The 25,021-nt window shown below is 43.4% G+C and overlaps 1 protein-coding gene across 2 annotated transcripts in view; it reads left to right on the forward strand.

Annotated features, from left to right (window-relative positions):
* Positions 1-25,021, forward strand: part of FAXC (failed axon connections homolog, metaxin like GST domain containing) — a 74,153-nt gene that overhangs the window by 20,488 nt on the left and 28,644 nt on the right. For both annotated transcript variants that reach the window (XM_052645731.1, XM_052645729.1), the window contains exon 4: positions 7,104-7,327. In XM_052645731.1, the coding sequence (XP_052501691.1) occupies positions 7,104-7,327 (224 nt within the window). The remainder of the gene's footprint in view (positions 1-7,103; positions 7,328-25,021) is intronic.

The following is a 25,021-nucleotide window of genomic DNA, read 5'->3' on the forward strand; positions in this document are numbered from 1 at the left end:
TAATTATTTGACTCAATTGATTCAGTTATCTGGAGTTTTCAGATATGTCTGTCTGGGTCTGAAACTTTAAAAATACTCCACTTGAGATATGATTTTCTGAAAAACAAAGACTCCTGTCATTATATAATGAAGACATTATTTAACATATAATTCTGAAGCTCTGAATTAGGTCTGTACAAAAAGCACGCTCAGCTATAAAGTGGTTTTTTCTTGCACTTGAAATCCATACAGTTATATCCCACTTACATTATAAATGCTATTGTTGAAGACAGTTTTTTTATCCCCTTTGTTTCACTGGATGCTAAAGTTAAATGCAGGGAAGCCAGAATAAAGCAAAGTCTGAGAGACTTGGGGTCAGATTACTGGAATGAAATTGTTTTGATAACAGATGCTATAGTGGCTTCTAGGTGACATACTGTCCCCTTGAGGACACTACTGGGTGTCGTGTATGTTTGTATGTGTGTGTGTGTGTTAGCAGCTCAGTTGTGTCCGACTCTTTGTGACCCCATGGACTGTAGCCGCCAGGCTCCTCTGTTCATGGAATTCTCCAGGCAAGAGTACTGGAGTGGGTTGCCATTTCCTTCTCCAAGGGATCTTCCCAACCCAGGCAATGAACCTGGGTCTCCCATATTGCAGGCAGATTCTTTACCTTCTGAACCACCAGGAGTGTCTTAAGCTCTTCTAATCTCAATGGTGTTGGGTACCATTGTCAAACTCCCTATAGTTATAACAGTGTCACCCATAAAAATATGGATGTTACAAAAGAAGATTCAAATCACTTCTAGGTTGGCTATAATTAATTTTTTTTTTTGATGTGGACTATTTTTTAAAGTCTTTATTGAATTTTTTGCAATATTGTTTCTGTTTTGTTTTCACCCCTCTCTCGAGGCATGTGGCGTCTTAGTTCCCTGACCAGTGATCAAACCTGCACCCCCTGAATTGGAAGGTCAAGTTCTAACCACTGGACCGCCAAGGAAGTCCCATTTTTTAAAATTTTGAGTTTGGCTTTTGGTGAGTGGGAGAGATGGGATGCTTTAATAAGAGGACTTACCCGAGATTTTCTCTAAAAGCCAGGAGACTCTCTCTCCTTGATTACAACTCGATTGAAGCAGTCCCCTCTCCTTTCTTTTTTGTATCCCTCCCCCCAGTTTTAGATGTAGTGAGGGCCCCGTTCAGGGAGGCATTTCTAATCCTGTGAAAGGTGGTGAAATTGCAGAAGCGTATCATATGCTCCTGCACCTTAGAGCATCTAGAGTACAGGTGAAAGGTGGCAAGGAGGTAGTAGTGTGACCAGGGAAAGGGCGTTCCTATGGCAGGAAAGGCCACATGCTAAGATTCATTCAGCAAACAGTAGGTTTGCAGTTTCTTCCATATGTGCTAATAGTCATTTCGGCCACAGCCCAGGCTTCATGGGAGCTTATAATGAGAGATACCTTTATTAAAGCATCAGAGATCTACTTTTCTTTCCTTCCTAGCTCCTTTAAAAATGTTTCAGCAGGGTTTACTCTTCAGTTCTAAGATCATCGATAGTGGGGAGGGAAAACCTCTCTGACGTCATTTTGTAGGAAAGACCAGATATATCCGTTGTGATATATAAAACAAAATGAGTATCAACTTCCTGACAGAGGCTCTCAGAATGAGAAATTATTTTAATTGCTCAGCTTGGTCCAGTTTCCAAATTGGCCCGCCCCATCCTCTCTGGTTTATAATTCACAGTTCTCCGAGTAGTGGCCTCTTCCCAGAAGAGAGTGAAGAGGCAGATCCCAGAAGGAGGACGGGGGCAGCCCTTCTCCCTCAGTCTCCACAGGCCTCTCTCTTTCCATTTTCCTGCGTAAATATTGTCAGCCTTTAGAAACACCAGCAGCAGCTGTCTCAGAACTTTTCATTCAGTCAGCAGTTCATCCTTTCAGCAGAGTTCCAGGATGAATGACCCTAGAGGCTGGATGTCAGGGAAGACAAGGTGCCTGTCCTCAGCTGGCTCACAGGGCGGGGCGCCATCCAGCCTGCATAGGCAGGCAGCGCTGGGGGAGAGTCTGAAGAGCCCGTGCTGGAGCGATGCGACGCAGGCTTCCGGAGGCTGCTAAGTCGCCTCAGTTGTGTCCGACTCTGTGCAACCCCAGAGACGGCAGCCTACCAGGCTTCCCCGTCCCTGGGATTCTCCAGGCAAGAACACTGGAGTGGGTTGCCATTTCCTTCTCCAATGCATGAAAGTGAAAAGTGAAAGTGAAAGCGCTCAGTCGTGTCCGACTCTGTGCGACCCCATAGATGGCAGCCCACCAGGCTCCCCCGTCCATGGGATTTTCCAGACAAGAGTACTGGAGTGGGGTGCCATTGCCTTCTCTGGCTTCCGGAGGAGATGATGTCAAACAGGATCTAGGGCCAGTCAGAGTGGTGGGGGAAGGGATTGGCTGAGAGGGTAAGATGAGGATGTCAGGCGGAGCGGGCAACAGTCTGCAAAAGTTTAGAGGCAAGAAGGAGGCAGTCGGGGAGGCATGTATAATTCTGTGGGGAAGCAGTGCCATTTTGGGGTCAGGCTGGTGGGGGGGGGGTTAGGATGGGGAAGCTGAGGTGCCAGGTGAAGCAGCTATGGGGAGAAAATGCATGACTCCAAGAAGCAGTGTGATACCATGGGATTTGTGTTTTAGGAAGCTTTTTGTGGCTGACTAGAGGAAAAGGGATTTCTAGAAGTCCTTAAGGGGGAGTCCTTAAGGTCTCTCCAATGGGAGACCTATGAGGAGGCCACCGTCCTCAGGGTTCGGCAGTGATGCAGCCTGAATGATAGTGTCAGTCGAATTGGTGACAAAGCCGCAGGGTGACCGGCTGTCAGGAGGGAGAGGTGGGGAGCGGTGAAGAGGACCTCCCAGGATTCTTTCTGGTTTTGGTGCAGAGTGGCAGATTTGCGAGGAAGAAATAGGATGAATCCAGCTTTGGAAATGTTGGTTTGGGTGCCTGAGGCTCCCTCAGTGTATCTGCGGATCTCAGGACAGAGGTCTCGTGGGCTGTGATATGGAGTTGGGAGTCCTCACTTTGAAATCATGAATGTGAAACATAGGTCACCCCACAAATGAGGTGTAAGAAGGTAGAAGGGATAAAGATAAAAGTCTTGGCAACATGTAAGAAGTGAGAGGAAAGTGGTAGAGACGTAAGCCAAGAGAGAATTCTAAGAAAGAGGCTGATAGTGTTGGATGCTGCAAAGAGTTCAAGGAAGATAAAGATGAAAAGAAAATGTATTTGAACTTTGCAACAAGAAGGGATTGTTGACTTGGACGAGAGTGGTTTCGGTGGAGTGGTGGGTATGGAAGTCCCTTTCACGTGGAGATGTTTAGGAAGCTTTCATGTGGGAGAGTGTGGACTTGTGGTTGTCAGGATATGGCAGCATGTGTGAGGGATGTCTTTGATCTGTAGAAATTGACTTAGGGACCCTTGAAGCGTGCATTTTCATTGACATTGCATTTTATACTCACTTCACAGGACTTGGCCATAGAAGAGCCTGCCTGGCCCTCATTTGCTTCTCTTCCCCGGTACTGGTCTACAGTTTTGGGCACAGGGAGTGAAAGAGAGGAAGGAAAATGAGAGCAGGGTGGGAAAGAGAAGGAAAGAAAGCCACTGTTTGAGGTTACTTTCAGCTGCCACATTCTGAATCAACCCAGTGTTTCTCCTGTGCCCTGAATCCAACCTGCTAATGCAGGTGGAGAGCCTTACACCATAGCCTGGGGCTGGGGATGGTGTGTGTTTCTCTTCCCTGCTCAGCTGTGTGGCCCAGATAGCAGCCGCCTCGTCTGTCCCCATGGCTCCTCTAACTCATTCGTCTTCTCAGACTCTCTTCCCACTGCTGCACCCTCATCTTCTGCACACGACCTCACTTCCTGCTCTCAGAGGAGACCGAGTTCATGGGGCGGAAGCTTGGAACCTCCTTGCAGCCCCTTACTTCTCCATCTCACAGAGAGTGGTGTCCCTGCTTCTCTCCATGCTGGCCTTTCCAGCCTGGCCCTCTAGTCTTCTCACTTGCCTTTGAACTAGGCTTCCCCTAAACCACTCCTTATCCTAGAAACTTTCTTAGGCAACCTCAGTTCCTCTTGCATCTTTGAAACTGCCACCGCCACTGCCACCTAAACCTTCGGGATCCTCCCTTGCAGGTTTTATGGAACTTTCAAATGCAACAGGTTAACTCATCTTTCATCACCTAAATCTGTCCACTTCGTGTGTGCCGGGACTGGTTACCGTCCACTGCAGCCATCAGCCTGGGAGATCGCGTCCTCTATCATTTCTCTATTTCCGGTCCTTTCCTCACCTTGCCACACATCTGATTATGTGTCTCATCTGCTTAAAACCTTTCGGTGGTTAAACTTGGCTTTCACAGTAAGTTCTAGTCCCTTTGTGGCAGGCGCATCTTGACCCAGTCCTTGCGCATCCTTCTGGCTTCGGCGCTTCCAGGCTCCCTCAGGCATCCCAGGCCCCACCTGCCCATCCTGAAGTTCTTGCCGTTCGTGGAGCAGCTGGGGCTCTTCATGCACACGCCTCTGCCTCTGCTCTACCTGGTGAACTGCTGCTCATTCTTCTAGATCAGTTGTGCTTGTGATCAAACTCATGTGATTTGCCTACAAAGAATGAATTCTTTTTCATACCGATCTATCTGTTTAGACCCATCCCAATCCTCATTTTTACACTTTAGATGCTTCCTGGATGCTATTATTACCTGGTCATGCTTAACTTAGGGTAATTTAGTTTTATTTTCAGATCACTGACTTCCAGAATAATCAAGGATGGAATTGACCTTTTTACTGTGAATTTAGGTCTAGCATAGTTATTACTAGAATCAAAGTGCTGATTAGTGGAATATGAAAAGTGACACCCTAATTATTGCAGGTATAAAAAAGAACAACTAGAAAAGCATTTTATTTGCGCATTTATAAAAAAACGTGAGAATAAATGAAATCTTTTATATCAGAAGTTTTATTGGCTCTCTACATATTAATTAGTTACCATTGCAGTGTACTTTTTCCTCTTTTCAGTCAAAATTTCTTGCCTCCTCAATACTTTATTTTGAGATCCTTACTAAAAGAGGTGCACAAATCTTTCTAACGAGATTTGTAAGCACCTTTTAAAAAGCTATTAAAAAAGAGTTATAGTTGTGGAATACAGTATGTTGAAATTGGTTATGAGACTTTTCAGTGAAAATCAGGAAGACTTTAAAAATTAGAGAAATCTGTTTTTTCCCCCTTATTTTTATACTTCAAAGAATAGAACTGTATAACATAATCAAAATATCAGGATCTTATTTTCTGCTTTTGTTTCTTTTTCTTGAGATAGAAAGTAGCTACAGTTAGCTATCATCCCTTGTGTTCTCTCTGTAAAAAGTATTTTCACTCCTCTGATGCGACCATTTTCACTCCAAGTGACCATTACTGCTGTATCAACCAGCAGCAGGAGATGACTCCAGTACAGCTTTTATTGCTCACTGTGAGGAAAAGCTAAACTATCTTCTGTCTCTACGCCCACAGCTATGTTTTTCTTAGCCTCCAGTAGGAAAACCTTTTAATTTCTATCTACCAACACTATGAACCATAAAAACAGTCTGGCGATCACTCCAGCTTCAGAGAACAAAATCAGCAAAGGCCTGAGTATTGCAGCCAGCACACCATACGAGCAGCTGTTAACCGCTTAGCTGTCCACACAGATCACACAGGAGCTTCTGGACTTTTTGCCACAACCATCACCTAGTTGGGAAGAATGATCCAACCAAGTTCCTTTAGTATTTCTATTCACTCTAGGGTCCTGGAGAACAAACTGAAGCAGAGAGCTGCCTTTCTGGAGAATGAATCATTTGTATACTATTTATAATTTATATAATTCATAGTAAACATGGACAGCTACAACTGTTCCGTGAAAGTGAAAGTGTTAGTTGCTCAGTTGTGTCTGACTTTTTTTTGCAACCCCACGGACTGTAGCCCACCAGCCTCCTCTGTCCAAGGAATTCTCCAGGCAAGAATACTGGAGTGGGTAGCCATTCCCTTCTCCATGGGATCTTCCCAACCCAGAATTGAACCTGGGTCTCCTGCATTGCAGGCAGATTGTTTACCATCTGAGCCACCAGAGAGTCTGTCAAAAAGGCAAAAAAATTTCTTTTTGGAAAAAAAACCCTTTTATATCAGGAAGTATAAAATGTATACACAAAGTGTATAAAACAAAAAAATGTTCAGCTTAAATAATCAACATAGAGCATAAAAAAGAATGAAATAATGCCATTTGCAGGAACATGGATGGACCTAGAGATTATCATACTAAGTAAAGTAAGCTAGACAAAGACAAGTATCATATGATATTGTTTATATGTGAAACCTAAAATAATGATACAAATGAATTTATTTACAAAGCAGAAATGGACTCACAAACATAGAAAACAAACTGATGATTACCATAGTCAGGGAGGGGGACAAATTGGGAGTTTGGGATAAAAATATATATGCTACTATATGTAAAATAGATAATCAACAAGGACCTACTGTATAGCACAGGGAATTATATTCAGTGTCTTATAATTACCTATAATGGAAGAGAATGTAAAAGAGACTATAAATGTGTGTGTGTCTGAGTCACTTTGCTGTACACCTGAAACCAGCCCAATAACTACATTTCAATAAAAATTAAAGACACAGAACACAGGCTTGTATGACCATCACTTTGATCGAAAAAGAATGAAACCAGCACCCCAGTCACTGCCACCTCCTTCCCATTGCCACCCCCCTCCAACCCACCCACACAGGTACTCACTGTCCTGCCTAAAACCCTTTTAAAGTGAGTTTCTACTTGTTTTCTGTGGGGCTGCCTGAGAGAGAGCAGAAGCACGGCCTTGGGGGGTGGAGGGTCTCCAGGCAGGTTCAGAGGAGGCTTGGTGGATGGTAGCGTGGCAAGCTATCTGACCCTACGTCCAGGCATGGACTTGAGCCTATTGTAATATCTGCCATTCAGACTACTCTTTGTAGAAGCTGCAGTGATTCAGTCCTCTAGCGTGTGCTGAATTCCCAACCCCTCACTGGAAATTGACTCTGTGGACCTACTATGTATCTAACGCACAGTAGTAACTTCTTTCCACGCAATTCCAGGACCTTAGCTTATTGCCAGTGGGTGGACAATCTCAATGAGACCCGGAAGATGCTCTCTCTTAGTGGTGGCGGTCCCTTCAGTAACCTGCTGAGGTGGGTCGTGTGCCACATAACGAAAGGAATCGTGAAGCGCGAGATGCACGGCCACGGCATTGGCCGCTTCTCCGAGGAGGAGATTTACATGCTGATGGAGAAGGACATGCGGTCTTTAGCAGGGCTTCTGGGTAACGTACCACACCTTCTATTCTGTATTTTCTGTCCTTACGTTTTGCATGAGTAGTAAAGCACTGCTAGTTTACTGCTTGAAAGCTTTATTTTGGTTGATTTCTTTACTTCTACATGTAGGTTGCAGCCCCACCTTTTAACCGAGTCCCCTAATTTTCAGGAGCATGCGCCTCTGAATCACTAGAGGGTGAGTGTTTCTAGTGTGGTGACGCTCCCGGGTAAAGAGAACATAGAACGTGGCCTAGCATTACTAACTGGCTGTAAGTGATGGTATTTCTGAATGTGTTGTGAGCCAAGGAGGAATATGAGCGCTTCTATTTATAAATGGGTCAGGGTGAAAGGCTATTTATAGACAAGTCTGCTCAGAAGATTTGACTGGGCACTACTGTTGACCTCCAGCTAAGAGAGATGCCGACCCAGACTGAGAGAATGAGAAAATTTGACATTTTATCACGTCTTTCATTTCTCTTTGTAATCTGAGTCCTCTTCTTACTAGCATGTTTGAGCTCTTCTGATTTTGTATTTACTGAACCCAGTGGGTTTAACTGCATTTGGGAAGCCGCTCAAAGAGAAGCACCGGGGGGCCTGTCTCCATGGGTACGTGACGATGCTCAGTCGAGTGACACCCCCCCCCCTTTGCTCACCTGGTTGGCTGGTGGCTGGGCTAATGTGACATTGTTCTGAGTGAAGCTTGAGCCTTAGCTCTGACAGTTCACAAACGGATCATTTGAATTCAGCTTCGATGTGTGAAATAATGTCCTCTCCTGGGAAAAGCTCGTGTATACGGAACCAAGGTCATAGGACCTAGTCCTTCAGAGCTGCTGATTTTGTCCAGCGACTGTGGTTGTCCTTGGTCCTCTCTTGGTGCCCTCATCTCTGTTCTGGAGCACATTAAGTATCTCCTCCAAGAAGTGGAGTTTCGGATTTGTTTTGTTCAAACCTACCAGGAACCCAGGAACTGGGGGCTGTTCTGTCACCCATCAGAGTGACCCACTCTGACTAGCTCCTTCCTGCTCCTCGCTGCAGATGCTTACTGGACCTGGAGTCCTCCCTGGAACCTGCAGAGGGAGATCCCAGCAGCACACCCAGCTCTTGGCCAGCTTTGTGGTGGGGGCAACAGTAAGGGTGGGTGGGCCTTGATGTGCTGGGTTCCTGCTCTAAACAGACACTCCGAAGCCCTGCCTGGCTTGGAGGTTGATGCTGTCTGGACCTGCTGGCGCTTTGTCTCCGTGGCCCTAGGGGGGCCTGCCTGATGTAGGTATGAGTGGAATTTGCCTCCAGTTTGTCTTGTTCCTTTGGAAACTTAGTGCTGGACTCTGGGCCACACAAAAGCCAGTGCAGAGAGAACCATTTCTTCTCAGCAGCGGCTCCATCTGCTCCTGGCTTCTTCCCCAGTTTTCACTGTATGGAGCCCCACAAAGCCAGGAGCTGAGCTTTCAAAGTGAAGATAGCTCATCTCTAATGGTTTAACAGTGCTGGCTCCTTAACCGGAGTGGGGTGATCATCTCCCTTCTAGAACATTTTTGGCTGGGGAACTTGGAATCAGGGTGATAGTCACAGTGAGGATAACACTAGTGTCTCTCCCATGTTTGATTTCTCCCCACTACTGGTAAGATGGGAGGCAGTTGCGTCACTGATTGCTAGGCTGGGTCCCTGGCAAGTATCACAATGGCATTCTGAGTCCAGATGAGTTTCTAGGATGAGAAACTGAGTGGGTTATTTGAAAAGCTAAAGTTTGCTAGAGTTCTATTCTGAATGGGGGTCCAGGGAGCAGTCTGGTTTTGAATTCTATCGTAAGAGAAGCACATTTTCTGTGTCTAGGGAAGAAGAGGCTCTCTGGCTGAGCATCATTATTTTCTTACTAAATGAGGCAGAAAGCATCTATTTTTCCCTTCACCCAGGATATAGCTTACTTATAATATCCAGCTGTTTTATGATGTTGCTCTTGGAGGCTGAGGGCAGCATGGACTATGGAGTCTCATCATTGAAGTCAGTTTCCTGGGCTTTGTGAGTTGAAGTCATACTCGTCCTTAGGAGGCTGGCTTCCAACAAGGAGATGTGTTAAAACTCCAAGCTGAAGTGCACAAGTACTTGAGGAGAAAAGGTCTTTTTCTTCTTTAGGAGCTGCTATTGAAAGAGCCTTGCTTCCCTGCTGGCTCAGTAGTAAAGAATGTGTCTGCCAATGCAGAAGCTGCGAGTTTGATCCCTGGTTCAGAAAAATCCCCTGGAGAAGGAAATGGCTAGCCACTCCAGTCATTTTTGCCTGGGAAATCCCATGGACAGAGGAGCCTGGCTGACTACAGTCCATGGCATTGTGAAAGAGTCAGACAGGACTTAGTGACTAAACAATAACAACAACAATGGAAAAAGCCAAATAATAAAATGGAATTTGTAAATGAAAGTGAGAAAAACAAGCTGGTTTCCAGCCAACTATACTAGACTAAAGTGAAAGTGAAATGCATGTTTCCCTCCTGGTCCAAGGCTTTATTGATTCATGAAAATGGCTCGGGGCATCTTTATTTTTCAGCGTCCTTGTTGCCATTGGGTTGGCACATGTCAAAAAGTCAGATCTGTTGGTTATTTTAATAAACATCAGTGTGTAATCTTGGCTATTTAATAAAGAGTAATGGGATGTAAAGTAGTTCTTTCAAAGGAAGCAAAATGAGTCACTTGTCATGTGTATGCTTCATGTCACTCTTACCAGCATGTAGAGTTACAATGTGGTATAGTTTTTCAGAATGATTATTTTGCTGTTGAACTAAAAAATAAAATTATTTAAAATTTGTTTATTTTTCAATTTGTAAATAACTTTGTTTTTCAAATATATAGATATTCAACTGATCACTTAGTTCTTAGATAAATAATATGTGAAAGTAGCTCAGTCGTGTCCAACTCTTTGCTACCCCATGGACTGTAGTCTGTGGAATTCTTCAGGCCAGAATACTGGAGTGGGTAGCCTTTCCCTTCTCCAGGGGATCTTCCCAATCCAGGGATCAAACCCAAGTCTCCCGCATTGCAGGTGGATTCTTTACCCGCTGAGCCACAAGGAAAGCCCAAGAATACTGGAGTAGGTAGCCTATCCCTTCTCTGGCAGATCTTCCCATCCCAGGAATCGAACTGGGGTCTCCTGCATTGCAGGTGAATTCTTTACCAACTGAGCTATCAGGGAAGCCCATAAATAATATGCAGAAGATTAATAATATATAGGCTTTGTGACTAGTAATAGAAAAATCTCTAACTCATTTTTAACCTGAAATACCTTTGGGGTCCCATCTGTCCAGACTGAAAAGGCTTGCTATGGAGCAGAAGTGGTGATTTAGTATATTAATTTTGTATCCTGCAACTTCACCGAATTTATTGATGAGCTCTAGCAGTTTTCTGGTGGCATCTCTAGGATTTTCCACATACTACCATGTCATCTGCAAACAGTGACAGTTTACTTCTTCCCTTCCAGTTTGGATTCCTTTTATTTCTTTTTCTTCTTTGATTGCTGTGGCTAGGACTTCCAATACTCTGTTGAGTAAAAATGGTAAGAGTGGTCATCCTTGCCTTTTTCCTGATCTTAGGGGAAATGTTTTCAGCTTTTCACTGTTGTGTGTGATGCTAGCAATGCGTTTGTCACATATGGACTTTATTATAAGAAAACTGGTCTTAGAGTTGGGACTGCAGAGCAGGAAGCTGGGCTGGGTAAGAAATAGATTGGGGTGGGAATCTTGTAGCTGCAGTACAAGAACTTCGCTCTTTGGGGAATGTGCCTTAGGTTGTTGCCAGACTGCAGTTTTACAGTCCTTGTCTTGTGGTTCTCAAGCGCCTGATTGCAATATGAAGCCTTTGGAAAGCAGCTTTTGTCAGGTGGACCGGAACTAAGGAAAGGTGAAGCGGTAGCTCCTTGTGTGTGGGCGTTGGGGTGGATGAAGCTGGACCAAGTTTCTTCTCATGTCTCTGACTGCCCCTCAAGTTCAGGCTGGGGTAACAGTCTGCAGGGTGGGGGTGTAGGTGGTAGTTCATACTGTTATGAAGGGGTCTTCAGGGAGCCATGCATTTATCTGATCATAATGAAGCAGCACAGATGACTGAACTCTAGTGTTTCTTTACTTTTGATTGGACCTTCATAGACCCTGCCTAGTGACACAGCACTTATGGGAAAAGCAAATGAATAACTGGCAAATAGAGTTGGTTTGGGAGACATAATCATATAGGGGATAGAATAATAAGAATACAATTTCAGTTATGAGGCTCAGCTGGGCACTGTTGGTGGGCAATAGATACCTGCTGGATGAATGAAGGAAAAAATTGAATGAATGTCTGGAGATGTTTAGCAGCCAGCCAATGAGGCACTCCAGGATCTGTGGATCTGAGGGTACTTTCTGAGCAAAATTTGAAATTTGTGAATGCTTTTAAGAGGCAGGATCAGAAATAAGCCTGGGCTCTCTAGGTGGAAACTGAAAAATCCTATGAAAGAATGTTCTTTTTAGCCATGGCTGGAGACCGTAGGTGGGAGAGTGTACTTGGAATGATTAGAATGCAGACAGAAGGGTAATGCCTTTGACTCAGGACTGTATGAGTCTGACTGTAGGAGCGTAGCTGCCTTCAGCTCTTTGTAAGGGACTGTGAATGAGTTGGGGATATTTATTGATTAATTTTTGACTGCGCTGGGTCTTCCTTGCTGTGCATGGGCTTTCTCTAGTTGTGGCAAGTGGGAGCTGCTCTTCATTGCAATGCACGGGCATCTCACAGCAGTGGCTCCTCTTGTGGGGCACAGGCTCTAGGGTACAGGGTCTTCCATAATTGTGGTGCAGAAGCTTAGCTGCTCCTCAGCGTGTGGAGTCCTCCTTCACCGGCAGGAGAATTCTTAACTGCTGAGCCCCCAGGGAAACCGGATCCGCCTGATTTCCGCATCTGCAGTTCAGCCAAGCCTGGATCCTGTAGTACTATGTTTAGGATATGTGATTGGCTGAATCTGTGGATGTGGAACCTGTGGATATGGAGGGCTGACTAAGGGAGTTACTTGAGCATCTGCGGATTTTGGTATATGTGGGAATCCTGGAACTGATCTCCTAAGGGATGACTGTAATTGCTAGATAATTAAGCCTTTTAGGGTTTTTCCTAAAAAAAAATTACGAGAATTTTTATCTATAAAGAGAATTATAATGCTGAAACACTGATTATGATTATTAATAGTACGGATTTTTTCTGTCCAGAGTGCTTGGTTTTTGTTTGATATGGTAACGGGAAGCTTAAGTTACTAGGCATTCACCACTCTCTTTTTCTTCATTGTTATCTGCCCCCTTATATTGTCAGCTTTCCCTTCTCTTGGGGCAGCTGAAGGTCAGCTTCCCCTTCTCTTAGGGCAGCTGAAGGTTTAACCATGACAGAACACGTATAAATTGGTTTATCCTTAGGTGGCTACTTGTGGATCGTTTGTAAGTAATTTGCATTTTTCTCCGGAAAGAATGATGCGTTTCATCAGTTCTCTTTGATCACAAGCATACCCAACGAAATTGTTATTAGTGCAAAGGGTGCTCTAAAGAGCTGAGCAGAGAGCTGTAATGTCAGGAGACTGAGGATTGTGGTTTGCAAGAGAGCTCAGAACATTTAAATGTTTTGTTTTTTTTTCCAAGGATGCAAACTTAAGTGACAGCGAGGATAAAATCAACACTCAACTCATAATTTGCTTCTACATAAAAAGTTGAATTGAAATCTAAATTAACTGAGAAGGTCAAAAGAGAGCATTTCAAGATTTTTAAACAACTAAAGACTAACAGGAAAAATACCTGAACATTATTTTTGTATCAATTATGCACTGGCTGCTATGCTAGGCTCTTGGGAAATTAAGATGAATAATAATGGTATAATGGTGTCCACTTTCAGGAAGCTTATAGTATATTGGAGCTCATGTTTCTAGGCTGACAATATCCTAGGATGTGAAAAATTGCCCCATGTGATCTTAGAATTATGATTGTAATCTTTCAGAAATGAGGAGGCTAGGAAAAATGTCAGAAGATGGAGATAGGAAGTCATCCTTGTTTCCAAAAGGGGGAGAGAGAAAGTAGATTCTCATAATGAAATAAAACACTAGAATGAATTATTGAATAGATGACTGGTTTTCTTGAAGGACTGTTACTGGTTCATTGTGAATGTCATATCAAAAAATGATTGCAGTCATCCCTCTGTGTCCACTGAGAATTTGTTCCGGGACCTGCTGTTAATACCAAAATCCGTGGATGCTCAAGCCCCATTGTTGGGTCTTTGTTTCTGTGGGTTTCACATCAGCAAATTCAACCAGCCTCGGATCATATATGTGAACAGTTTATTTATTGAAAAAAAATCTGCATACTAGTGGACCCGCAGCAGTTAAAATTCATGTTGTTCAGGATCAGCTGTTTATTTTCTTGACTTGCTGGGCCTACTGATTGGATAGACAATCTCTTGATTTCTTCAAACCATTGGAGACCATCTCTTATGATATGCTTGTGGGAGATGGCTCATTTCCAAAGGTGGCTTCATGGATGCCTATGGTACCACCAAGGTTTCTTGAGTGGTTTGTTGTGGGGGAGAGGGATCCCTTGATGGCTGAACTTTTTCTACCCTTTCTTCACTTAGATCAGCTCTTCTGTTACTTCTCTGTGTATTGGGAATCTGTTTCATTTTGTTTGATAGAGAACTTCCCCTACCAAAGAAAAAAGTTGGAAACCCCTGGATTAATTGGTGGTGGATGTGTGCTTGGCTGAGTATCTGTGTCCTCACAGTACCCATTAATGGACTGGTATCCCCTGAATCTCCAGGGACACTGCCCTTGTCGTTTCTCAGAGATCTATTGACAACTTCAAAGACAAGTTTAATGGTTTTTAAATGACTCCAGGTGGAACGATAGCTAAAAATTGGATGGAAAAATCAGGGATCAAAGCTGTCAACCATAACAAGAAGAAAGCCAGTAGGGATAAATGTCAAATTCTATACTTAGGACCTCAAATTGAATTGCACTAATACAGAGTGGGGAGAGATGTATGAAAAATGATATGAGGATTTTAGTTGACTTCAATCTCTATATGTCACCAGCATGATGGACTCCCAAAGAAGCTAATAAAAATGTAGCCTGTTTAAACAAAGCATAATGTCTTGGATTAAGTTGTTTCCTCAAGGAAGCCTTTCTGGAACTTTCTCCCAGACTGTGTCAGGAGAACCTGTTTCCTGCTCCCAGGCCCCTGGTACTTTTCCCTCCAGAGCACTTCCTGTACTATCTCTGAATGGTAGGCATGACTGTCTCCTCAGCTGGACTGGGTGCCAGGCCTGGTGGATAAGTTTCTGTCTCTAGAGCCCGAACAAGCCCCTGGCATATATGAGGCTTTCAGCAAGTGTTTGTTGAACAAAGAATGCAATACTCAGTTCTGAGGTCCATCTTTTAAAAAGAACGTGGCCAAACCTGGGTGCATCCAGAGAAGGGTGATTAGGAAGGTGGTTAGTCTCAAGATAATTTCCTGTGAGGAAGATAGTGGGCATAGATAGTCTGGAGAAGTGCAGATATAAGGGTCATAAACTAGTTTTTTTTTCAGGTATTGAAAGAGGGTGCCTTAGGTGTTGCTGCAGGTGATGGGCATGTTTGGGCAGAGGAAAGGAGGGCAGAGGGGGACTAGGGTGTGTATGAGGGGAAATGACAACAGATGGCAGCTCAGGGTTGACAGCACTGTAGAACAGACCCATCTAAAGTTAGACGGGCTTGTGACAGAGAGGCCTGGTGGGCTACAGTCCATAGCGTTGCAAAGAGTCGGACGTGACTGAAGCGACACAGCACGCATGCACACACACATCTTGTCATGTGGTCGGAGCCGCTGTTTTTCATTTGCTCCATGAGGGTGAGGACCACCATCCAGATAGCCAGGGAGTCTTTCACAGGCAATATCATGCTTAACTAGAAATTGTCGTGGGGATCCTTTCGGTTCTGATGGTTTGATAATTTTGTATTCATTCTCTAGAGAAAAGAGCAGAGGCGAGTTTCCATGTTATAAGACGAGGCAGATTTATTCACTCGTGTTCTGGTTCATCTCTTGGATTGAGATTTATGTTTGGGCTGCCACTCATGACTTTCAAAGGCAGGGTGCTTTAAATGATCTGCGTTTACTCCGTGCCCCTTGTTTTTAAATCTACTTTTTGAACAAGGTTGATTTCCAATAAACCTCTCTTCTAACCTTCTACTTCTTTTGAAGTGATTTTTACTCCAAGGCTTTTGGACAGTAGCAAAATTGTTTTTTGTTTTTTTTAAGAGAGCTTGGGAATAGGCTGTTTTAATAGCTGCTCATCCTACCCTGTTTAATTGCATCATGTAAGCTGCACTGCCTTTTCATGAGGCGTTCCGGCCGAGGCTGGGAGCCTACCTGGCACACAGCAGCCACACGCCATGCCTCCCAGTGAAAGTGGCAGGGCAGAGTCTTCACAACTGGCAGCAGAAAAGGATGAGAAACATTAGGTTATATCTATGTACATATTAGCCTATTTAGCATATGTTGAGTAACTGAACAGAGGGCAGAGGAGGAGAACAAAGACAGGAGTAATTATGCCTGTCAATCTAGCTCGAAGGAGAAAACCCACAGATAAAGAAGACTATGATAGACACTCTAAGGTATGTTCTGGAACCTCAAAGCAATGTTTCCTAATGTAGGTTCTAATCCCTTTGCAAATTACAGGGGCCTGTCTAGGACAGTGGTTCTCAGCCCTCATTGTTTATTAGAATCAGGGCTGGGAAAGGTATTTTTAAAATCCAGGAGGTGATTCAGATATGTTTGTCATTTACTATAGGGCAGAGAGAAGGGCAGGTGTGTGTTCTGGGAAGGGGCCACATGAGGGAACTGTGTCTTGGTTAGGGTGACCCTGGTTGGGTCTGTCTGCATGGGCCTTGGCCCACTCCTTCCTTCTCTCCATGTCACAGACCTACTACGCAGACTGCAAGGGTTTTTTTGTGTGTGAATAAATTTTAGACAGTATTTTTAACAGTGTCCTGAAGATGTTGTAGTCTTACAGCACCCGTGGGAGTTGGTTATTTCACAGATGAGAAAGCCCAACGGGAGTCAGAGAGGCTAGGGAGCCAGTCTCGGGCTGTGCAGCTGGCGAATGACAGTGCATTTCTTCTGCTTCAGGACAACTTCTGTACGTGTGCATAGGTGGCTTGTTCAAGTCACCTGCAAGAATGGTAATAATTCGACTTGGAATCCATAAATTTTATTTTTACCTGGATTGATGGGGTTCCTGTGAAAACTTAAGCTTTGTACAGATTCATACCGGAATCTGATCTGACTGAAGTGAAGTGATCCATGTGCTCTGAAAGATCTTTACATATTGTTGAGTAACTAAATTGCTGCAGCTTCTAATGGAGAGGGCCATTAGCTCCAATCCTCAGAGAGCAGCAGCTCTTCTCTTCAGGCATCACATCCATTCCAGGCTTTCAGAAGGCGGGAGCAATGGAGGCCTGGGGGGCCTGGCCACTTTCAATAGCCGGGGATTGATTGGTGGGACCAGGCCCTGCTCTTGTTAAAATCTTTATATCCGTATGGGATAGACAGTTGTGGCCTTGAGTTGTGGCTGATTTCTTTTCTAGTTTCATCGTTGCTATCTCAGTTGGTAAAAGTGTGTTGATTATTAAGGAAACAAAAAAGTTACTTAGCAGATTAAAGTGGAATGCTAATCAGTGCTGAATTCTTAGAATCTTTATGGCTTATTTAGTGGCACAAATTGGTTGATGTCATTCTGACAGAAGCAGTCTGGTTTTTGCTTCATCCTAGGGGTCTTCTAATTGTTTCTTCCCTGAGAAAAGTCACTTTATGTTTAAATGTAGTGTGTGTGCGTATCCAACTTTCTGCGGCCCCGTGGACTGTAGCCTGCCAGGCTCCTCTGTCCATGGAATTTTCCAGGCAAGAATACTGGAGCGGGTTGCCATTTCCTATTCCAGGGGATCTTCCTGACCCAGGGATTGAACGTGTGTTTCTTGCATCTCCTGCATTGGCAGGCAGATTCTTTATCACTAGCGCCACATGGCAGGCCCATGTATTTAAATGTTTTGGGTTCCAATTCCTGAATGATTAAAAGAAAAGAAAAATGTTCACAAGATAATGCCATGCAGACGGTAGATCTTTAAATCCCACTCCGTACTGAATATTTTATAATAACCTTTCCCTGGTGGCTCAGACGGTAAAACGTCTGTCTACATTACGGGAGACCTGGGTTCAATCCCTGGGTTGGGAAGATCCCCTGGAGAAGGAAATGGCAATCCACTCCAGGACTGTTGCCTGGAAAATCCCATGGACAGAGGAGCCTGGTAGGCTACAGTCCATGGAGTCGCAAAGAGCTGGAAACGACTGAGCGATTTCACTTTCACTTTCATAAGCCTAATAGGGGAAAAAAAAAAAATATATATATATATATATACACACACACACATATATATTTAATACTTCGCTGTACATCTGCTGGGGTCCTGCCTTCTTTCCGATTTCATTTCTTTTTTTTAAATTTTTTTATTGAAGGATAATTACTTTACAGAATTTTGTTGTTTTCTATCAAACCTCAACATGAAACAGCCATAGGTATACATATATCCCCTCCCTTCTGAACCTCCCTCCCATCTCCTTCCCCATCCCACTGCTCTAGATTGATACAGAGCCCCTGTTTGAGTTTCATGAGCCACACAGCTAATTTCCATTGGCTATCTATTTTACATATGGTAATATGCAGATGACACCACCCTTATGGCAGAAAGTGAAGAGGAACTCAAAAGCCTCTTGATGAAAGTGAAAGAGGAGAATGAAAAAGTTGGCTTAAAGCTCAACATTTAGAAAACACAGATCATGGCATCTGGTCCCATCACTTCATGGCAAATAGATGGGGAAACAATAGAAACAGTGTCAGACTTTATTTTTGGGGGCTCCAAAATCACTGCAGATGGTGACTGCAGCCATGAAATTAAAAGATGCTTACTCCTTGGAAGGAAAGTTATGACCAACCTAGATAGCATATTGAAAAGCAGAGACATTACTTTGCCAACAAAGGTCTGTCTAGTCAAGGCTATGGTTTTTCCAGTAGTCATGTATGGATGTGAGAGTTGGACTGTGAAGAAAGCTCAGTGCCAAAGAATTGATGCTTTTGAACTGTGGTGTTAGAGAAGAGTCTTGAGAGTCCCTGAGATTGCAAGGAGATCCAACCAGTCTATTCTAAAGGAGGTCAGCCCTGGGTGTTCTTTGGAAGGAATGATGCTAAAGCTGAAACTCCAGTACTTTGGCCACCTCATGCGAAGAGTTGACTCATTGGAAAAGACTCTGGTGCTGGGGAGGGATTGGGGGCAGGAGGAGAAGGGGATGACAGAGGATGAGGTGGCTGGATGGCATCACTGACTGACGGATGTGTGTTTGAGTAAACTCCGGGAGTTGGTGATAGACAGGGAGGCCTGGTGTGCTGCGATTCATGAGGTCTCAAAGAGTTGGACACAACTGAGCGACTGAACTGAGCTGAACTGAATGTAAGTTTCCATGTTACTCTTTTCATACATCTCACCCTCTCCTCCCCTCTCCCCATGTCCATAAGTCTATTTCCAACGTCATTTCTTAAACCTTGCCCACTCTGTGAAAACAACACTTGTCTTCTCTCTACTTCACAAACACACCATGCTTACCCTGACCTTGTGATACTTCTCTTAGCTGTTTTCCCTGGCTAGGATCCCCTTCTCCGGATTTGTGCACCACTAGATCCTTCTTGACATTCACGTCTCTGGGTAACTATCACCTCCACAGAGAGGCCTTCCTTGACCACCAGTCTAACATAACTGTCAGTCACCCTCTCTTACATCAGCTTCCTTTAATTCTCTGCATTGCACATATCACTGGCTGATGCTTTCTTATTGGTTGATTTGTTTATCCTCTCTCCATGGGATGTAGACTCCATGAGAGCAGTGACCTTGTCTGTTCTGTTAGTCACACAATCCCAAGTACCCAGAGCTGTGTCTTGCATAGAATCAAAATAATTTCAAGAGCTGACATTTATGGAACATTTCCAGTGTGCTTAGGCAAATAGTAATACAATACATAGTCCTTACCCTCATATGGTAATATATATATTTTTATAATAATATACATGTGTATTTGAAAGAAAGTAAAAGTCGCTCAGTTGTATACAACTCTTTGTGACTCCATGGACTGACTATACAGTCCATGGAATTCTCCAGTCCAGAATACTGGAGAGGGTAGCCTTCCCCTTCTCCAGAGGATCTTCCCAACCCAGGGAATGAACTAGGATCTCTCTCATTGAAGGAGGATTCTTTACCAACTGAGTCACAAGGGAAGCCCCACATGTGTATATGCATTAATTATATAATATACAACATAATAAAACATATTATACATATGATGTATAATATGTAAAACACACAGAGAAGTAGAATAGTATTTAATAGTCCAAATAATAGCTCTATAACCATCACCTCTATTTAATAGTTAATGTTTTGTCATACTTACCTCAACTATTTTTTTCTTGATGTGGAAGTGTTTTAAAGTTACAGATATCATGACATTTCACCTGTGATTTTAAATGCTGTGCTGATATTTTTCTCCTGTGGTCGTCAGCCTCCAAGATGCCCCAGTGATCCTTGCCTCCCAGGATTCATCCTCTCGGGTAATCCCCTTCCCTTGAGCACAGGCTGGACTTACTGCTTTGCTTCTGACAAACAGAATATGGCAGAAGCAATGGGATGTCCCTCCTAAGATTAGGTTTTAAAAAAAATGGCAGCTTCTGTCTTGCACATCTTACTTCTCCTGCCCTTGATCTTCCACTTGCTCTGGTGGAAGCCTACACCGTAGTGAGCAGTGTGATGGGGAGGCCCACGTGGCAGGGAACTCATGGCCAGGATCCAGCAGTGCTATACAGTACTGTTAACAACATTATGAGTGAGTTGGGAGGCGTCTTCCCCAGTCAAGCCTTGAGATAACTGCAGACTGGCTGACATCTTTTTTTTTTTTCCCCAATATTTGGGATTTTATTTATTTATTTATTTTTATTGAAGTACAGTTGATTTACAATGTTGTGTCAGTTTCTTCTGTATAACTCAGTTATACATATATACACATTCCTTTTTATATTCTTTTCCATTATAATGTATCCCAGGATATTGAATATAGTTGCCTGTGCTATACAGGAGGATCTTGGTGCTTATGCATTCTATTTGTAATAGTTTCCATCTACTAACCTCAAAATCGCAGCCCATCCCTTCCCCACCTCTCCTCCCCCTTGACAACCACACGTCTCTTCGCTGTATCTGTGAGTCTGTTTCTGTTTCGTGTGTGTGTGTGTTAGTCGCTCAGTCGTGTCCGACTCTGTGACCCTACTGACTGTAGCTTGGCAGTCGTCTCTGTCTATGGAATTCTCTAGGCAAGAATACTGGAGTGGGTTGCCATTCCCTTCTCCAGGGGATCTTCCTGACCCAGGGATCGAGCCCAGGTCTCCCACATTGCAGGCAGGTTTTTCTTTACTGTCTGAGCCACCAGGGAAGGCCCTGTGGATGAATTCATTTGTGACGTATTTTAGATTCCACGTGTAAGTGTTATTGTATGGCCTCTGTCTTTCTCTTTCTGACTTGCTTCACCTAGCAGGATAATTCTAGTTGCATCCCTGGCTGACATCTTCACTGCAGCCTGTTAAAGACCCTGAGCCAGAGGCACTCAGCGAAAGCTGCCTGGATTCTTGACTCACAGAAACTGTGAGGTAATAAATATTTGGCCTTTTAAGCTGCTAAATTTTTGAGGAAATTTGTTATGGAGCCATCAATAACAAACACACCTACATAGCCCCAATCCCATTAATCCTAGTAGGAGCCTCTTTGAGCACTGCTGAACTGTGAAGGGTACAGCTGGGTTGTCAAGAGGAAAGAGTGCTTATCCTGCTGTGATGGGCAACAGGCATCAAATCTCTGTTGCCTTAAGTTATGTGGATAAAAGATTTTACATCTTTTGGAAATGGAATCTTATCTTTCAGTCTCTTCAGAGACACTACTTCTCATTCTGGTTTTAGCAGTGTTCTTGTCTTGGCTGGGAAGAAACCCGGATTTCTTTCGAGACGATAGAGCTTGACTCACAGGAGGTTTCCGTCTCTGGATTCAGTGATCTTTGAGAAAATGGTGTGCACTGGGGAGACAGTTGTGTGGGACATTCTTAACCATCTAATGGTCAGGATACATGGACAAGAGGGTTCAGTAGGGGAGTGATAGATCTCCCACAGGGTAGGAGCTAAAGACCTAGTCCTGTGCTTGAAAAGACGCAGCGCACAGAATTCTGATGTGATACCCAGCGTACTCATGGGTATATCATCTGAGAAGCAATCAAATTCCTTTTTTTTTTTTTTTTTGCCATTCCTAGACCAGGGCTCAAACCCAGACCCCAGCAGTGAAAACAGAGTCCTAATATTGGACTGCCGGGGAATTCCTCAGAAAGATGAGGTCGATAGTAGTTTGGTTTCATCCCAAGGGACTTGTGCCTTTTGTGTGAGTCAGGTCTACCACTCTGGCCAGATGCTAAACAGTTCTGGTGGTTAAAGATTTTCACCAATTTTTGGTGATCACTCAGGTGTTTGAGTGGAGAAGGAAATGGCAATGCATTCCAGTATTCTTACCTGGGAAATCCCTTGAATAGAGGAGCCTGGCTGGCTATAGTCCATGGAGTTGCAAAGAGTCGGACACGACTTAGCAACTAAACAAATGTTTGAGAATGGTTGAAGATCCTGGATTCCAGCTAAGGTAAAACCTGAGATCCATAACATGAAGATAAGTCCTCCAGGAATGTGGAGTCTGCTTGTAGGACCCTGATGGCCAAACAAAACCTGCCATTAGAATCTGCTTCTGTTCAACTTTCTTAAAAGAAGGATAAGTTCCTTACAACAGAATTTGATTTTAAACTTCAACATGACATTGAATTCAGTCTGATGTGTTATTTTATTAACTAAATCATATTTGAGGGCAACCAGATAGTCTTTATTGAATAAAGAGAACAGCTGCCTCCTCTGCTGCTCAAATACAGAACAGCCAGGACAGAAATGAAATTAAGGAGAAAGCCTCTTGGGAAGTGATTTGACTTGGGGTGCTCTGTATTCTTTACCCTTAGACGGCGTAGTTGGGAAAGTGAAACTGGGGAGATACATAAAGCTTTTATACTCCTCAAATCTCACTATTTCAGTTAAATGTCTAATCAGACCCAAACCCAGCAATATTGCAGCAACTTCAAGAAAAGAGATGAATAAGAAGGCCCATCGTCAGTGAGTCAGTAACGCTGCGTCATTGTTAGAGATGTCAGCTATGGTTCTTGAAGACTTCCAGAAGCTGCTGTTTAATGATACTAAATTATAATAATAAGTGAAGCTAATCAGGTATTTGCCTCCTCCTGGGAAATATTTTCCTACTCTAGATCTCCCATATATGAAATTTTTCTACAACTGCTGCAATTCCTTTATCCCACTTCCTTAAAATTACAATGTATGTGCATGAATGCTTTGAGTGTGGAGTTCAGAAGGTGTTCAGACACATTAATAGGAGGACTGAAGTTCAGAAGAGCAAGTGCAATCCTGTCCTTATAGTGGAGAATGTATGTGCATCCTTGTTGGATCCACAGGGAGTTTTAAGAGCAGGGGCATTAACAAAGAGAAAATTGGGAGGAAGAGGTGAGATGGCAATTAGGGAAGGGGTCAAGATAATGCATGTACACTGAAAAAAATTTTCTTGTATGTTCCTCTAGAGAATTTTGTAGATTATAGGAGTATCTAGTTGCCTTCCAGAATGCAGTCTGAGGAGCGATTAAATTTAGGGGCTTCTTCTGGTGCCCACCCCCACCTTAATTTTTTTCCCAGAGTGGAAGCCAATTGGTGCAACTAGTGAATGTCAGAATGTTGTAAAAGTTAATGATTTTAATTCTGATATTTACCCATAAGGACAGTTAATAATCTCTTATATAAGATAGCACCTCCTATAGTTGAAAGAATCACACATTCAGTGATTTTAGAGTGTGCTGGGAATATGAGCAAGAGCTCTTTAAGAAGTGGCCTGTCCTATTGTTTCTGACAAAGACAAGTCTGACCAGGAGTGTAAGAGACTAGAACGTAGATTTCCTGCAGCTTTCCGTCTGGGAGAGTCTCATGCAGAAAAAGAACTTCAAGTGTGTGTTCTTTGAAGGTTGGAAGGTTACTGGGATCTTGCCATCCTTGGGGAAGGTACTCAAAATCTTTCTTTCTCAATAGTCCTTAAAGTCTAAGTTAATTGAGAGAGGGACAATTAGAAAAGGAATGATATTGACATTGACTTCACTGGAATTATCTTCTTATAAATCGTATTGGTGTCAAGTATAGCGGACACTAAGTAGGTGAAACATGTAATTATCATTTATTCTTAGACTAATAGAAAAATGAGTGCTTGAAAGTCTTTTGACTATTAATCTTTAATTTCTCTCTAGAACAATATTTTCCAGCACAGCCAGTCTTTTCTCCACTTACAGCACTTGGAAATTTAGCTAAATGGCAGAAATGGAGCTGATAGTGGCCAGTAAAAGCTGGGAACAGAATTAGTAAAGGAGTAAGTAGATGAAATTCTGTGTTCATTTCTGTAGCTGCTTCCCAAACACTCTGCTCACTACCCATAGTGATATGTGTGAAAACAAGTCATCAGTTTTTACCTAGAAGCATGTTAGTGGAGACTGAATTTTCCTAGGAAAGGGTGCTGTGCAGAGTTGTTGTTTAGTGTCTAAGTCATGTCTGACTCTTTGCAACTCTGTGGACTGTAGCCTGCCAGAATCTTCTGTCCTTGGTATTTCCCAGACAAGAACACTGGAATGGCTTGCCATTTCCTTCTCCAGGGGATCTTCCCGACCCAGGGATCAAATACGCATCTCTTGCATCTCCAGCATTGGCAGATGGATTCTTTACTACTGAGCCACCAGAGAATCCCTGCCATGTAGAGTAAACGTGACCATAAATACTTTGTGTGCTTCCAGAGGAAAGATCTGGAATCAATGGTAGATGTCCCATGGAGACATATTTTGTCTCAGTATAAGGAACTGACTATCCATAGAATTGCCTGTCTTGCCCAGGAAGTGATGGATAAGTTCCTGGAGGGCTTGGGTTTGGGAACTGTCTGGTCAGAAAGTGGGTGAAGGGATTTCTATATTGGGAGGAAAGTTGGACTGTTCTGCCCACAAATAGTACTTGTTCTATTATTGGTGATGAGTGTGAAATAATTGCGTATGTTAGAATAGCACCTTCTAGTTTGCAAAATGCTTTCACATTTTTACGCTTTAAAATCCTTACAGGAGTCCTCTATTCTAAGAAAGGACAGAGATCAAACATACTTAAATCTAGTTGCTGTTGTTCTTGTTTAGTTATTCAGTTGTGTCCAACTCTTTTGCGACCCCACGGACTGTAGCCTGCCAGGCTCCTCTGTCCTCATGGGATTACCCAGGCAAGAATGCTGAAGTGAGTTGTCATTTCTACCTCCAATGGAGATCTTCCAGACCCAGGGATCTAACCTATTGGCAGGCGTTGGCAGGTGGATTCTTTACCACTAAGCCACTAGGGATAAAGGTGGTTAATACTTAAGGCTATCGACACCTTATTTGCTGATTTCTACTATAATAGATATCAGAGGGACAGAAAAGTAAGAGGGTTACCTGCCCTCAAGGAGATTA

This window comes from Budorcas taxicolor, chromosome 9, assembly GCF_023091745.1.
Source record: "Budorcas taxicolor isolate Tak-1 chromosome 9, Takin1.1, whole genome shotgun sequence".
Taxonomy (NCBI): domain Eukaryota; kingdom Metazoa; phylum Chordata; class Mammalia; order Artiodactyla; family Bovidae; genus Budorcas; species Budorcas taxicolor.